Below are 15,014 nucleotides of genomic sequence, written 5' to 3' on the forward strand. Positions count from 1 at the left end.
CATGGCCAAAGCGGTAAGTTTGTAAAGATCTTGGAACGGATTAGGCAGTTGACATGTATTTTACTGTTCTTATAACATAAATTCCTTATAACGTAAAGCTTCCTAAAATTCTATCAGTTTTTACAATAATAATTGGTCTCGAAACAGCAGCGTTGCAGAATAATGTAAATCATGAACATGGCATTCTTATTCAACTAGGATTGCTATTATTATTATTATAGCAGCAGCGCTAGTTTAAGATTATTCCAGTCTCCATCTTTGACAATGAAAAAAGGCTTATATACACTTTATTTGCAAAATATAATATACAGAAAATTGTAGAATAGATCTTTGTGAATTGCTCCCTATTGGTTTCAATAACAATGGCTAGCTTTATGCATTTTTGTCGTTACCTTTCGGTGTTTGTATAACTACATTTCTGTTCGTAATTTGCGGTGTGAACAAATACCAAATACCTTTTAATTTAAAAATAGTGTTTATATAATATATTATATATATTTATAATATACCGTAAACTACATGCTTGCATTACACTAGTTATTAACCCTTTCGCGGGCAAAGTGACATTTTTGTCGCTTCGCGATACTCCTTCAAATGGGCAGAGCGACATTTTTGTCGCCATAGTAACATATTTCTTTTATTGCGGCTTTTGGTTAGCTAAATGCCGTTTTTTGTTTACTTTTTTGATCAATAGGAAGCTATGATATATTGGCTTCGGTTAGCCTCTAAAAAAAATTTTCTATTTGTACAAAGCGATCGTTTTTATCAGTAATAAATGAATAAAAATTGCGAAAAAAAATTAGAAAACCTGTTTAAATAATTTTTAATTATTTTTTTGTTTCTGTTTTAGCCGTTATTTACTGAAAGCTTCGAGATTTTTAATTTAGTTTATCGTCATGACGACTTCTAAGAGAACCCTCCGTGATTATTCTAATACAGCAAGTACTAGTACCGGGGTTACTAAGAGAACCACAGCTGACTGTGACTTTTTAGATTTAGTAGCCTGAGATGACAATGAATCAGGTTCAAATTGTGTTTCTAATTATTTTACATCTGGAAGTGATATTGATGAAGCTGGTAGCAGTAATGATGATGAGGTGGGTGGGGTGATTCCAGTGCCTGGAGGAATATTACCAATATGAAGAAAGATACATCTCCTACCATTCATCAGTTTGTGGTAGTGAAAAGTCCAGTATTTACTCCAGTAGGTGCTGTGTGATTGGTACAAAGAGACAAAAATAAGCACATGGTGCACAGACTGTGATGTAGGCCTTTGTAAAGGAAAATGCTTTTGGATATATCATACAGAAATTGTGCTTATAAAAGTCAACACTTGTATCATAAAAAGATATACAATATATGTATTTATCTTGGTAGATCTACATATATAAATATTTTTATGTTATACATTTTTATTCATTTATAATATATAGATATTCATGCATCGGGACATATGCATGTATACATATACATGTTTATACATAGATATATGCACACAATAGCATACAAAAGAGTGTATAAACCTTTTAAAAGAAATTGATTTTCCGGAAAATTAATTCGCCCAGGAGGGTCTGACATAGTCCTGAAAATTCTCCCGCGGAAGGGTTAAGTTAATGCGCTTTCCAAATATTCTTGTCACTTGCTAATTTCTTGCTAAATATTGAATAAACGGAGACTGCAACTGCAAGTTTTACATCCACGCTCACTACTACTGAGCTATACAAGGCTTATTGATCGAAGACGTTATCATATACCGTATATTTATTAATTCTATCAACTATGAAACATGATGCTTTTTCATGTTTTTGTGAACTTCTATTTTCGAATTTCCGTTTGGTTCAATTGCTAAATCGTGGTCAAACCCAATACTTTCACGCGGACAATTGTATTATCTCAAGTAGGAATAGCCTCTGCATTCTCTTACCGTTCGGTCAGACAAAGACAGTCCGATATCTCATTTTTATATTTGTACCAGTGTCGAGAGGTAATAGTATCGTCATATTCTAATTATTGATGGATAGCTTTTGCTGGAACAGTATCCTTTTTTATACACACACTTCTATGCAAAAATTGTTATTATTATTTCAGCTTATTCAAAATTTTTATTTTATTTTTTTTCATATTAGTGGTATCATTGCCAAATTAGTTTTTATTGTAATCGTAGCAAAACAGACTTAATTTAGCTATTACTGGCTAATTATTTCACATTTACATTTCAACACTTATATTTGTTTTATGTTGTTTCTTAATTTATTTGACCTGCACAAAAATTTTTCTCATGATATGAAGTTTGCAAGTTACCGTTGTTTGACAAAGTTTGAAAACCTTTACAGTTTTTTTAATTTATTCTCTTAATTTATTTAAACTGCACAAAACACTTTTCTCATGATATGAAGTTTGAAATTTAGTGTGGTAACTGTTGTTATATGTTTAATAAAAATTAATTTTCTGTGTAAAGACTTTTATTACCCAAGCAAAGTCGGGCATTCAGCTAGTATGTATATATAGTTTGTAAATACATGTATATGTATATATAGTGTATATATAGATATATTGCCTCATCGCATGCTTCTGAAGGTACAGGCTTGATTCTCATGAGGTGCGATCTATTTTTAATGTCCAGAGAGAAGGACGGATACAGCTCTTATTATAGTAAAGATTAAGACTAGCTTAACTTACTAGCTTAAGTTCCTCTAATTCATCGGGTAAAGAAACTTAGCCAATGGCAACTGCTTTACCTGCCAATGTTTATAAGCTATTTTAAATCTTGAAAGAATGTGTAGCATAAGAAGTAAGAAATGTTTTTAGCAATCTGTTTTAGCTATACCTCGAGCTTTCGAATAATTGAATTATGTATTGGCTGGGCACACACTAAAATAAACAAACATTTTTATTTGAAAGCTAGAATGGTAAATGTTGTATACGTTGATTAAAAGTACATTTTCCGTTCAAAAACCTCTTTTATGACCCGTACAACACCGGGCATTCAACCTAGTAGCTTATAATGTAGCGACATAGACCTCTCCAATGCTGTCACTTCGCTAAACCATCAACCTTTGCTTACTCTAATTAACTATGGCTATGATATATTGACAAGTTTGCGGCATCTTATCCGGATGCAAATGTATGCGACAAAAAGGCATAATGATACGTAAAATAATAATAAGACAGTAATGCATTCCCTAGCAGAGCATGATGTGATACTTTATGTTTACTGACTAGCAGGAATATAGTACACTGTTTTGGTTTTTTGCATACTTTATCTCTCTTAGCTTGTCTCTTATTTATATATATATATTATCAGCAGCAGCAAATGATGTTAGCTCTATGTAGATGCAACAATGATATTTTTACTCATTTTATCATGTCATTTTATCATTTGTATATGTAGTTTTACGAGCCATCCACATTATCGCTCAAATCGACAATTAGCTGCAAGAGTGACCGCAACAATGGGCTGCTATGACGTCACTTTGCGATGAGTGGTCAATCTAATCATTGCTGGCATCTGATGCGATGCGATGGAGTTTTAACATGTTGAGCTTTGACACTGATGCATCTGATAAAACTGTTAGCATCTTGATTGGCTATTTGTTGGCCGCATCGGATCCAATTTCAACAGTCGTGAAGATGGGTGTTAATTCACATTGGCAAGCGGGGCGAAGAACTACGCTTATGATGAATTGCATAATCATTTAATTAAAAGATGGCAGAAGCGTTTTAACAATAATTAAAAGATTTCTCATTGGTTCTTGGTTAGCGATCACCTAATCAGCTAATTGCTCATAGTGTGTACACCTTATCGTTGGTGATGAAGTAAAAACAGCTACTCGTTGCAGTTAATCGCACAGCTAAACATTGATTTGAGTGATAGTGTGCACGGCCTTAAGCCTGTTAGGTTTCTTGCCAGACATTTCATAAACTCTAGCATTACTTGACCTTCACACTATCTAACACTTTGTAGCCTTGAAGAACGATGTTAACCACGATGCGTATGACTACGGGAAGGTTAGGACAAACTTCTCTAAGGATGACTATCATAAAAGTATTTGTGATGAACAGATACTCCGCTGTGAAGGTAAAATCTATCTGCATTGTAGCAAATGCAGATAGATTGTCAGCTCATATTGTCAGCTCTAGTACGTAGTGCCTTAAATTTCATAGTATAAACATTGTTTATGACGAGCTCTCGACACTGTGAATTCGTTTGAACTTGTTATTGTTTCTTATAGGAACTGATCAAAATTTAGCTCATCTCTGAAGTATTCTATGTTAGTTTACGGAGTTTTGAGTACTTTTAGTAGAAATACGGTTGTCATGATATGCAATTTGAAAGGTAGAACAGCAAAGGTTGTTATACGTTAAATACAAATCAATTTTCTGACCAGAGACTTCTTTTATTACCCGGGCAACACCAGGTAGCACAGCTAGTTTATATATATAAATAAATATTTATTTGTAAAAAAATTGTGTTATACACTATACCATATTTATTATACATTAATTATTTATTTTATATATTATACTATATATTATATATATATATATTAAATATTCACATGTATATTGTAAGTTGTACTATATACATATTGTAAATATAATTGTTGTTATATATAGGCTTAGCATACAACATTCTTATTTGTATATCTACGCAGGTGAAGTGTTTGCTCTGAGGACAGCTCAGCACTGGGATGAAGCCGAGTTTAAACGACTCACAGATCGTTTTGAGTGTTTTAAAAGGAAGGTCGATTCGAAAGCAAAGAAGAATTACATGACCATGTCAATTTTGGAATTGTGAGTCTTTTGTCAAAATTATTATATTGTTGCAGTTATAAACCTTGCCTTCATCATAACTCAATATTAACATAAATCTTTGGCATAATTCTGAGGAAAACCTTGTCTGTCAGTGTTCAGGTGTCAGATTACAGGTTTTTGTTACACCGATGGACTATGAAAATTTCCTTGTCGTACTTTTACAGTTTCTAGGAAATAGTCGTGATATAAAACTTGTACGGTCGCATCTTTGTAATTGTCAAAACAACCACCATTGCTCTTTACAGTAGGGTTAGGAGTTGTTCTGCGTTGTATTTAGTTATCTGCAATATTTGTCGGTGTAATGTATATATGTAAATGTCAAGGTTTGTCATCATTTGTTCAGGTGTCTGCCTGTCCAGTTATAGCTATTAAAATTTTGGAATGAAAAGCTTGCTGCATGCTGGATTTGAATTCACAGAGATCGCAACCACAAATTCAAACCACACATTTAATCACTGACCCATGCAGTCCTTGGTGATGTAATGATATTATCATACACAGTACATCCTTTTCTCTGTTGCACATGTTAAATGACGTAGTAATAGAAACTCTATTAACTTTATTAATTCTATGAAACCTGATGGTTTTTCGTGTTTTCGTGGACTTCTATTTCCGGTTATTCGTAAGGTTCAATTGGTAAATTGTTTAAGTCTAATATATTTTACGTGGAAAATTGTGTTATCTCGAGTGTGAATAGCCTCTGCATTCTCTCTCCGTTCGGTCAGACAAAGTATCAGACAAAGAGTGTCCGATATCTCGTTTTTACATTTGTAATCGTATCGAGAGGTACCAGTATCATCGTATTCCAAGTTTTGATGGAACAGCAACCTGTTTTTATACACACAAACTTCTATGCAAGAATTGTTATTAATAATTCAACATTTTCAAGATCCTTGTTTTGTTTTTTCAGTTCGTATTAATTGCATCATTACCAAAACATCTTTTATTGTAATCATACCAAAACAGACCTAATTTAGCAATTCCTTGTTAATTATTTCACATTTAAAACATTTTTATAGTTGTTTATTTTGTTTCTTAATTTATTTGTCCTGCAAAAACACTTTTCCCATGACATGAAGTTTGAATGTTAGAATAATAACTGTTGTTATATGTTAAATATAAATAACTTCTGTGCAAAGATTTTTATTACCCGGGCAACGCCGGGCATTCATTTAGTTTTTTCTATAATAAGAGCAAGGTCGTCTGTCCAAACCTACGCTTAAAAAGTTGAGAAAAATGATTGTACCCGTGTGAATCAAACTTGTCTATTCAGATTAAAAGTCTAGCACTGCAACTGTACCACTCAACCAACTTTTCACATCGAAGAATAATTGTGCACATAGTTATTACACATGACTTAAATTTATTGTACAAGTAACTGCTAGTGTACTAGTCTGTGTATGAATCTCAATGTGTGTGTGTACGCCCGCGTGTGTGCGTGTGTGTCCAGCTAAAGCTATTAAAATTTGAAATGAAGTATTCATTATATGCTGGATTTGTTCTCAGAACTTTTCTGTTGGCCAGGCAAGTATCTTACCAATTAAGCTAAGATTGATGGAAAAACGAGATTGACAGATTTATCGGGCGATATAAGGGATTATCTACATGCATGTGGGTTAAAATACACATAGCGTTACTTTACGGCACATCATCAGTAAAACTTGCTCTCACGGTTCTTATTAGTAAGTTTAAATAACTAGCTTGCTCAAATTAGCCATTGGCAATGTACAAGGCTAATGGCAAGTAGCAGGCAACTACAGTACCTGTCACTGTTTATAAGCTGAATTTTAATACCTGTGCAACGCCGGACATTCCGCTAGTCTTTACTATAATGGAAGTCATGTCTGTCTGTCTTTCTGAAGCCACACTTAGAGCATCAGGAATAAAGTTTGCGCCTTACATTCTCAGGTATCTGAGCATTGCAGCCACGCGCATTACTAGCCGTACCACCAGACCCCCTTACAACATCAAGGAATAATAGGGCACCTAACAATTACATATGATGACAATAAGTTCTCATGTTGTACGGGGCTTTTAACATACTAGTGATGTAACAACATAAGGAGCAAATCATATAGCTTTGTATGCTGAGGCTTGGTTGTATAGATGGGAGGTAACATTGAAGGACACCCACTGCATAAATCGGTGTAAAACTGTATTTATTGTACATAGAAATGTGTAAATTAAAGCCATAATCAATAACGTTTTAGTTGATACTTTACCTCTAAGGTGCACAAACTGATGGTTGACCTCGGCAATGCATAGGTTAGGAGGTGGGGCTGATGATAGAAGTTAGCAGCAGAACAACTTCCTCCAGCATAAACTAGTTGAAGTTTAACTAACTTACCTTCATCTACCTACTTATCTACTTCATCTACCTACTTCATATACCTACTTCACCTACCTACTTCATCTACCTACTTACCTACTTCATCTACCTACTTCATATACCTACTTCATCTGCTACAGTTGCTGTACTTTTGGCATTTATTTTTAATTGTTGTTTTTTAAGTTTCAGTTGCAAAGCTACTATGTTTGTAGAAGCTTGATACGCGCCATGTTTAAAATGTTTTCAGGTCTAGAATCAAATATCAACTTAAATATTCAACTATGTGTTTGAGAATTTTCATATTTAGCTGATCATGAATAAAGATTTAGGAGCATGTCTATCTTTCTAGCGATATTTATCTATTGTATTTACCTCTAACCATGGTGAGATGTTAAGTTCTTGGTTTGTTTGATTGTTTTATTTTACATCATAATATAACAATATGACAGAAAAATTAAGGTACAAAGAGGGCTCATATGCGCAGTAGCATGGCTATTCGAGGCGCAGAGCCCGAGTTAACAGAAGGTTCTACAAGGTTTTAGGCTGAAGATAAGATGTAACTGACCAGACCAAGAGTGATGCTTGCATTGAACTCTTTCTCACTAAAGTGTTACATTGTACTTCATGTAATTCATATGAGAGCCATAATTTTGCCATTTTAATAAAGTCTCCAACAAGCTCGCTACGATTATTTATCATTTTTCAATTAAAACGCTCATCTTTATACTTTATAAAAATGCTTTCTATTTATTTTGATTCTCTTCCGGCTTCTGAACTCTAAATCTTTCACTATTTGTACCCACATCAGCCAATCATTTCTTCTCATCACTTTCACTGGACATGAACCGTAATTCCTTTGTAACCTAGCATTTTAGCTGTTTCCACGACTGCAGGCCACTTACACTTCTTAAATAGCTGTTATTGTTACTACTACTCTGACAACCCAGTGTGCCATTAGATATCACCATGTATAATGATTATCTGCACCATACATCACTGTTATTTCTCAGCACAGCAATGTGGTCAAGTTGCGCAGTTGGCTACTGACTGCAAAACTTGATTACTTAGTTCAATACCTGTGCAATGCATCTTTTTCTCACCCTCTAAGCGTGACCTTGGACCGATAGACATGGCGCTTATTATGGTAAAGATTATTGTTACTATTACTACTAGTACGCTTGGCAGTCCTGTGTACCGTGAGAGATCATCATGAGTAATCAGTATGTACTCAAACATCTCTTCCGCTACCAAATTGTTTTTTTTACTAGGACGTAGTTACGTGTTCATTAAAGCCTAATATTTGCCAGGAGCACGTATAAATCATCATAACTTTTGAACTATGTCGTCTATAAAAATATTTTAGTACTAAATTACATAATCATCATAAAATGTTACATCAGCTGGTAACCTTAAGATTACTCCAAATGCATTGCAGAATAAGAGCAAACACTTTTTTGAAAGTTTTTGAAAAGACAGCATGTCCAAGGCAGACGATTTAAATCATTACAACAGTTTACAGCATTATTATTACTGACAAAATATGAATGATAGCTCTCAGTAATACTATTGTTCAATAAAAATCACTCTAAGTCCATAGACCTAAAATTTGGTGAAAATTTGGAGCTGTAATGCGTCTTACTCACTAATAATGTTCACATGTACTTACTAATACTGCTCTCATGTACTTACTCACTAATAATGCTCTCATGTACTTACTCACTAATAATGCTCACATGTACTTACCCACTAGTAATACTCGCGTGTACTTACTCACTAATAATGCTCTCATGTACTTACTCACTAATACTGCTCCCATGTACTTACTCAATAAGAATGCTCACATGTACTTACTCCCTAATACAGCTCACATGTACTTACTAATACCGCTCGCATGTACTTACCCACTAATAACGCTCACATGTACTTACTCACTAATACTGCTCACATGTACTTACTCCCTAATAATGCTCACATGTACTTACTGACTAATAATGCTCTCATGTACTTACTAATAATGCTCATCTCATGTACTTACCCACTAATGATGCTCATCTCATGTACTAACCCACTAATAATGCTGACCAGCAGAAGCAGTAGTTACTATTATTCTCCTTTAAGATGGGCCTCCTAACTGATCTTTAGTCCTGTTGGTTCTTGTTTGATATCTTAATTTTGATGCTCCTAAAACTGCTACATACTTTAAATGAAAGTCTATGTTTACCTGTAGAAAGTTGTGCTCACATTTGCTGCTTTCCATTTTCTCATGATCTTTTTGTATTTGTTTCAGGAACTACGCAGACTTCCTGTTTTCGTGTGGAGACCGAACGAAGGAACAGCTGTCCTGCATGTGGGGTGAGGACAAAGAGTTGCGATCGAACCTTCTTAGGAAAGCCATCCAAGAGCTTATCAATGCATTCATATACCTGAGGAAGGACCTGAGGGAGAGTAGTGGTGACCACGAGTCTCCGGAAGTAAAGAACTACAGAAAGTCAGAGAAATATTTGCTGAAGCTCAAAAAGTTTTTTGCCAGCTACAAATATAACCCGTGGTAAACACTGTTCACTTCTTGTTCTCTTTATATAATTATAATTTATGGTAATAACAATACTAATAATGTATGTTAATAATAATACTAATAATATGTGTTAATAATAATACTAATAATGTATGTTAATAATAATACTAATAATGTATGTTAATACTAATACTAATAATGTATGTTAATAACAATACTAATAATGTATGTTAATAATAATACTAATAATATGTGTTAATAATAATACTAATAATGTATGCTAATAATAACACTAATAATTTATGTTAATACTAATACTAATAATTTATGTTAATAATACTAATAATATATGTTAATAATACTAATAATGTATATTAATAATAATACCAATAATGTATGTTAATAATAATACTAATAATGTATGTTAATACTAATACTAATAATTTATGTTAATAATAATATCAATAATGTATGTTAATAATAATACTAATAATGTATGTTAATAATAATACTAATAATGTATGTTAATAATAACACTAATAATATATGTTAATAATACTAATAATGTATATTAATAATAATACCAATAATGTATGTTAATAATAATACTAATAATGTATGTTAATACTAATACTAATAATTTATGTTAATAATAATACTAATAATGTATGTTAATAATAATACTAATAATGTATGTTAATAATAATACTAATAATGTATGTTAATAATAACACTAATAATGTATGTTAATGTAATACTAATAATGCAACTGAGCTGAATTTGTTGGTTAGAATCTGCAACCAAGAGAGAACATTGTTTACAGCTATTCTAGATCTCTTTTAAGAAAAATTTCGTTAGCTAGGGCAATTTCATTGTGTGAGTTCACATTAGCGGAGGGGGATAACTGTAACTTTCTGTTGCAGTACAGTTAATTTTAACATACTTTGCATACAACAATAAAACAGAACAACAATAACCATTGCGTACAATGTCAATGTTATTTTTTCCAGCGCTGGTTCTCTACTACCGAACCCACAAGGAGAAGACTTTGAAAGGAGAAACTATGTGAAGGAGACACGCGATTACATGAGAAGAACTGAGGAGGACATTAATCCAGATTTTGTGATCATGTTTGAAGTCTGTGAGCGAGCCGGAATGAGTGATACAAATCCAGTAAATGATATTCTGCTGTTAATGTGCCTTCTTGTGATATCTAAATGTATCACTAATTGTGAAGGAACTACTGCAGATTGTCCTAGTAACATATTGTATTAGTAACACACTAATATTAACACACAGTGTACTAGTAACACACTGTACTAGTAACACATTGCCCAATAACACACAGTACTAGTAACACACAGTACCAGTAACACACAGTACTAGTAAAACACTGTACTAGTAACACACTGTACTAGTAACACACAGTACTATTAACACACAGTACTAGTGACACACAGTACTAGTAATACACTACTAGTAGCACACTGCACAATAACACACAGTACTAGTAACACACAGTACTAGTAACACACAGTGCTAGTACGTATGTTACGTGGAAACGGACCAAACAAACCCGTACCCGTACGGGTTTGTTTGGTCCGTTTCCACGCAATGACAAATTGCTTTAGATAACTCGACTTACACACCATTAACTCGAACGGTTATTATTATTATAACCGAGACGGTTGTTATTACTTTAGAAAATCACTTTATTCTAAGCCATAGAAATAAACATCAACTTTTAGTACTTATTAGGCGTCATTAGTACCACAATCGGCAAAATTTTTTCGTTAATAACTTTTCTGAAGGTTTGCAAAAAAATAAAATTTTACCAAACAGCTGCTTTGCGATGGCCCTTTGAAAGCAAGGAAAAGCGAAGTGACTTTCGAATAATCTTAAAGTAAAATCGGCAAAGTTTATCTTGGTTAAAACACTCAGGAGAAAAAGATGTCTTTTTTCTGAGTGTTGCAACTGCGATCAAGGTTTGCCAATTTTAACCTGAGAACGCCCTGGCAGTCACATCACCTAAAACAACAAACAAATCTCAAGTGATAGAAAAATATCTATATTTTCTGATAAAAAGTTTTAGAAGTGTAAATGAGAGGCCCTTCCTTCAACTTGCAACAAGCAACCTATGCTTTTAATTTATATATAGTTTGTATATGTATGTGTATCTACTAATAAATACATGGACTTGTGACAGTGCTCTGATAACTTAAACGCTTTGATAACTCAAACACTTTCGCTCGGTCCCGTGAAGTTTGAGTTATTCGAGTTTCATTTTATGTGGTTTTTTCTCTCACTCTATCCCACTACATCTTTACCAGTTCCCTGTCTTCATTCATTTCTCGAACTTTCTTTTCGTTCCTTTTCTGCTTGATCCCATCCTCTCTTTGGTGACACCGCTATTTATTCGTGTCAAAGTCACAATCTTACACGACAGTGCGCATGTTGGTAGTTGGTGTCATTAGATACCATTTTTACCTCATCAGAAGGAATTATCATCCACAAGCTTCCTGTAGCGAATACAAAAGCAGCAACCAGAGCATTATTCAGTCAATGATTTAGCATATTCCCCAGTCTTGTCATAGTACCAATATTGCATAGTCCTGAGGCTTTCTCTTTTTACACATTACTTAAATTCAATTCTGTAAGGAGTCATGTTACATAACTGCTCAGTTTCAGTTTGTTGCCAACCGGGAATTGTTTTTTTAGTCCTTAGGGAGTCAGCAGAAAACTTTGCCTGATTGACTCTGCTGCCACTTGATGTATGCCCTGCTTTATTCCCTAGTTAATCACAAGCTTTTACATTCATCTGTCCAGACATTCATCTGCTGTTTAAAAAACAGCTAGCATCATTTGAATTGTTTCTCTATTGATGATGTTTCTGTTTACTATTGTAGGAGGAGGGAGCAAGGGGAGGTTCAGTGGCTGCTGAGCATGTACTATAGGCTTGGGCACTTGTTGTACCTTGTCATGTAATCCTTGTGTGCCAGGTTTTATTGCTCACAGTATCCTTGTTTCCACATAAATTATTGAGTTTTGACTATCAGTTTTAACAATTTGTGGTTACTATAAGTGTGTTTGTCTTGTGGTAGCAATTATTAATGATAACTTTACTTTTAACCATACTGCTGATTTTTACAAGGAAAAATCCTCCTTTGTGTTGGTTTATGCATATCCATTCCTGTGTTTAGTATACATACGTGTATGTAGGCAGCATTTTTCACACCGTAATCTTATACATGATTTGTATGATTTTGAATGATTTTCTAACGATTTTGCTTTTTTGTAGTATCACTTTGCACCACAGCACTAAGTTCTGCAGATGACTATTGCTTCAATTATTATTAATGTGTTGGCTAATAAATTTCTCTTCAACTCGCTAGATACAGGAGTTGTTAGTAGAATAACTTCCTGGATACTTTTACTGCTCGTAGCCATGATATTCTATTGTCAATAACTCTATACAGCGCAGAAGTTGAAAGAGTTTGATGTCTTGTACCAAAGTATGTTTCACCGACTAGCATCCTTTCTGCAAAATAATTCATTGGTGTTACAAAATGCTTCAAACAACATAAGAGTTAGAATAAACTGGTTCTACGGAATTCAGCTTGTTATTGTTCATACTAGCACCCTGGCTGTCTAGTGTGCCATGAGAGATCGTCAGAAATTCCAATGAAGCACAGAATTATTTCGCGATTTCGGTCAGAATGAACGAATAATTCGTTACGTGTGGCCGTACCTCTATTTTATGCTCGACTATTGTATAATCTATGAAGGTGAACGATAGTGCAACTGGCAGTGTGCCAAGTCAAATGCTGTCAGTTCGAATCCCACATAATGCAATCTTTTTCCAGCCCTCATCTTTAGCTTCAGACAGACTTGTCTCTTATTGTAGCAAAGAGTGGTCTAAAAGCAGCGCCCAATAACTCCAAAAAAACCTTTCATTTGATGGTCTAGTAGGATAATAATTGGAAATGCTCAGTACACATGCATCAACAACAAGTATAAAAGATAAGATAACTTCCAAGCAAATATGGTACGATAACTATGAAATGTAAACATAGGTAGAAAGTGTGAGAAAAGCCAACTCCTAATTATGTACAACATAACATTCTGATTTTGAATAAAAAATATGTTTAATTACATAAGAATCTACAGCATTACTTACAGTAAGTGATATTTCTGATTACTACTATTGTTCATGATAAGTATCTTCTCATAATAGCATTCCCGATTGTCTTTTGGTTGATTTTACATTTATTTGGCAAATTTATCGTTTTAATATACTTGTTAGGGAGTATAGTTTAAGCATGTTAAGAAAGTTATCCAACCTTTCATCTGACGTCCCAGTAGGATAGGAAAACTCTTACTAAATAGTCACCATATCTTTTTAATTTGACAAGCCTCATGGCTCATCCTCCACAAAATTAGTTTTAAATTTTTCAAATTTAGTTATACAAATCATTTGTATGAAGTTTACAAAGTCAAATTTTCAATTTAAGTATTTCAGTGTGTTGTTCTTTATTTTGAAAAATTCATCTAAAAAATATTTTTTCATAGATATTGAGAATACTTCAACTGTTACACTAAAATATGTTCAAGTCAACCATTCAAAGCAGAAAAGTTTTAACACATGTCAGCCGTATTACAACTGATAACGAAAGATGGTTGTTTACGAAAGTAGCCTTGAGGCCTAATGGCTAAGGCGTCTGACTTTGAATCAGAAGGCTGCGGGTTCGAGTCTCATCAGAGTCAATATTTTGTAGCTTTAAAACTTGTTTACGCATAAATTTTAAAAATGCCGTTATCTTATATAAAACCTCAACTTGCAAAAGTCAGCCTCGATCGTTCAGACTAGAAAAAGGTAAATGGCTGATGCCCGTAGAATTTGTAAAATTAAAAAAAGTTAATAAGAAATTATTTGCAGTTTTTTTGTAGACAACTCTTCATAAAACTATTTAAGTTTGGCTGAACTGATTTTTTGTCATTGTGAATGTTTCTTACTAAAGATTATTTGTCCAAAATGTTAAGGTAATTGATTTGCACACAAAATCTTAGTTTTAGCAAATTAAGAATGTTTATTAATATTTAGAAAGCCAAAATTTGTGCACTGAAATTTATCATTACCATTTGTTAGGTCCTAGTATTTTTGTCTTCTTAGCTAGCCCATATTGGAAGATATGAACTATCTAATGCATGATATGGACTATCTATTATATGATAAAGGCTATCTATTTTAAGATATGGGCCATCTATTGTAAGATATGTGCTATCCATTGTAAGATATGGGCTATATATTGTAAGATATGGGCTATGTATTGTAAGATATGGGCTATCTATTGTAAG

The 15,014-nt window shown here is 33.5% G+C and overlaps 1 protein-coding gene across 1 annotated transcript in view; it reads left to right on the plus strand.

Moving 5' to 3' along the window:
* The window catches only part of LOC137401574 (uncharacterized), a 67,400-nt gene extending 54,350 nt beyond the window's left edge, over positions 1–13,050 (plus strand). Inside the window, exons 11-15 of the mRNA XM_068088002.1 lie at positions 3,965–4,078; positions 4,656–4,794; positions 9,432–9,692; positions 10,670–10,832; positions 12,566–13,050. Coding sequence (XP_067944103.1) covers positions 3,965–4,078; positions 4,656–4,794; positions 9,432–9,692; positions 10,670–10,832; positions 12,566–12,613 — 725 coding nt within the window. The 3' untranslated portion in view covers positions 12,614–13,050. The remainder of the gene's footprint in view (positions 1–3,964; positions 4,079–4,655; positions 4,795–9,431; positions 9,693–10,669; positions 10,833–12,565) is intronic.
* Positions 13,051–15,014: the final 1,964 nt, after the last annotated feature.

Source organism: Watersipora subatra, chromosome 8, assembly GCF_963576615.1.
Source record: "Watersipora subatra chromosome 8, tzWatSuba1.1, whole genome shotgun sequence".
Taxonomy (NCBI): domain Eukaryota; kingdom Metazoa; phylum Bryozoa; class Gymnolaemata; order Cheilostomatida; family Watersiporidae; genus Watersipora; species Watersipora subatra.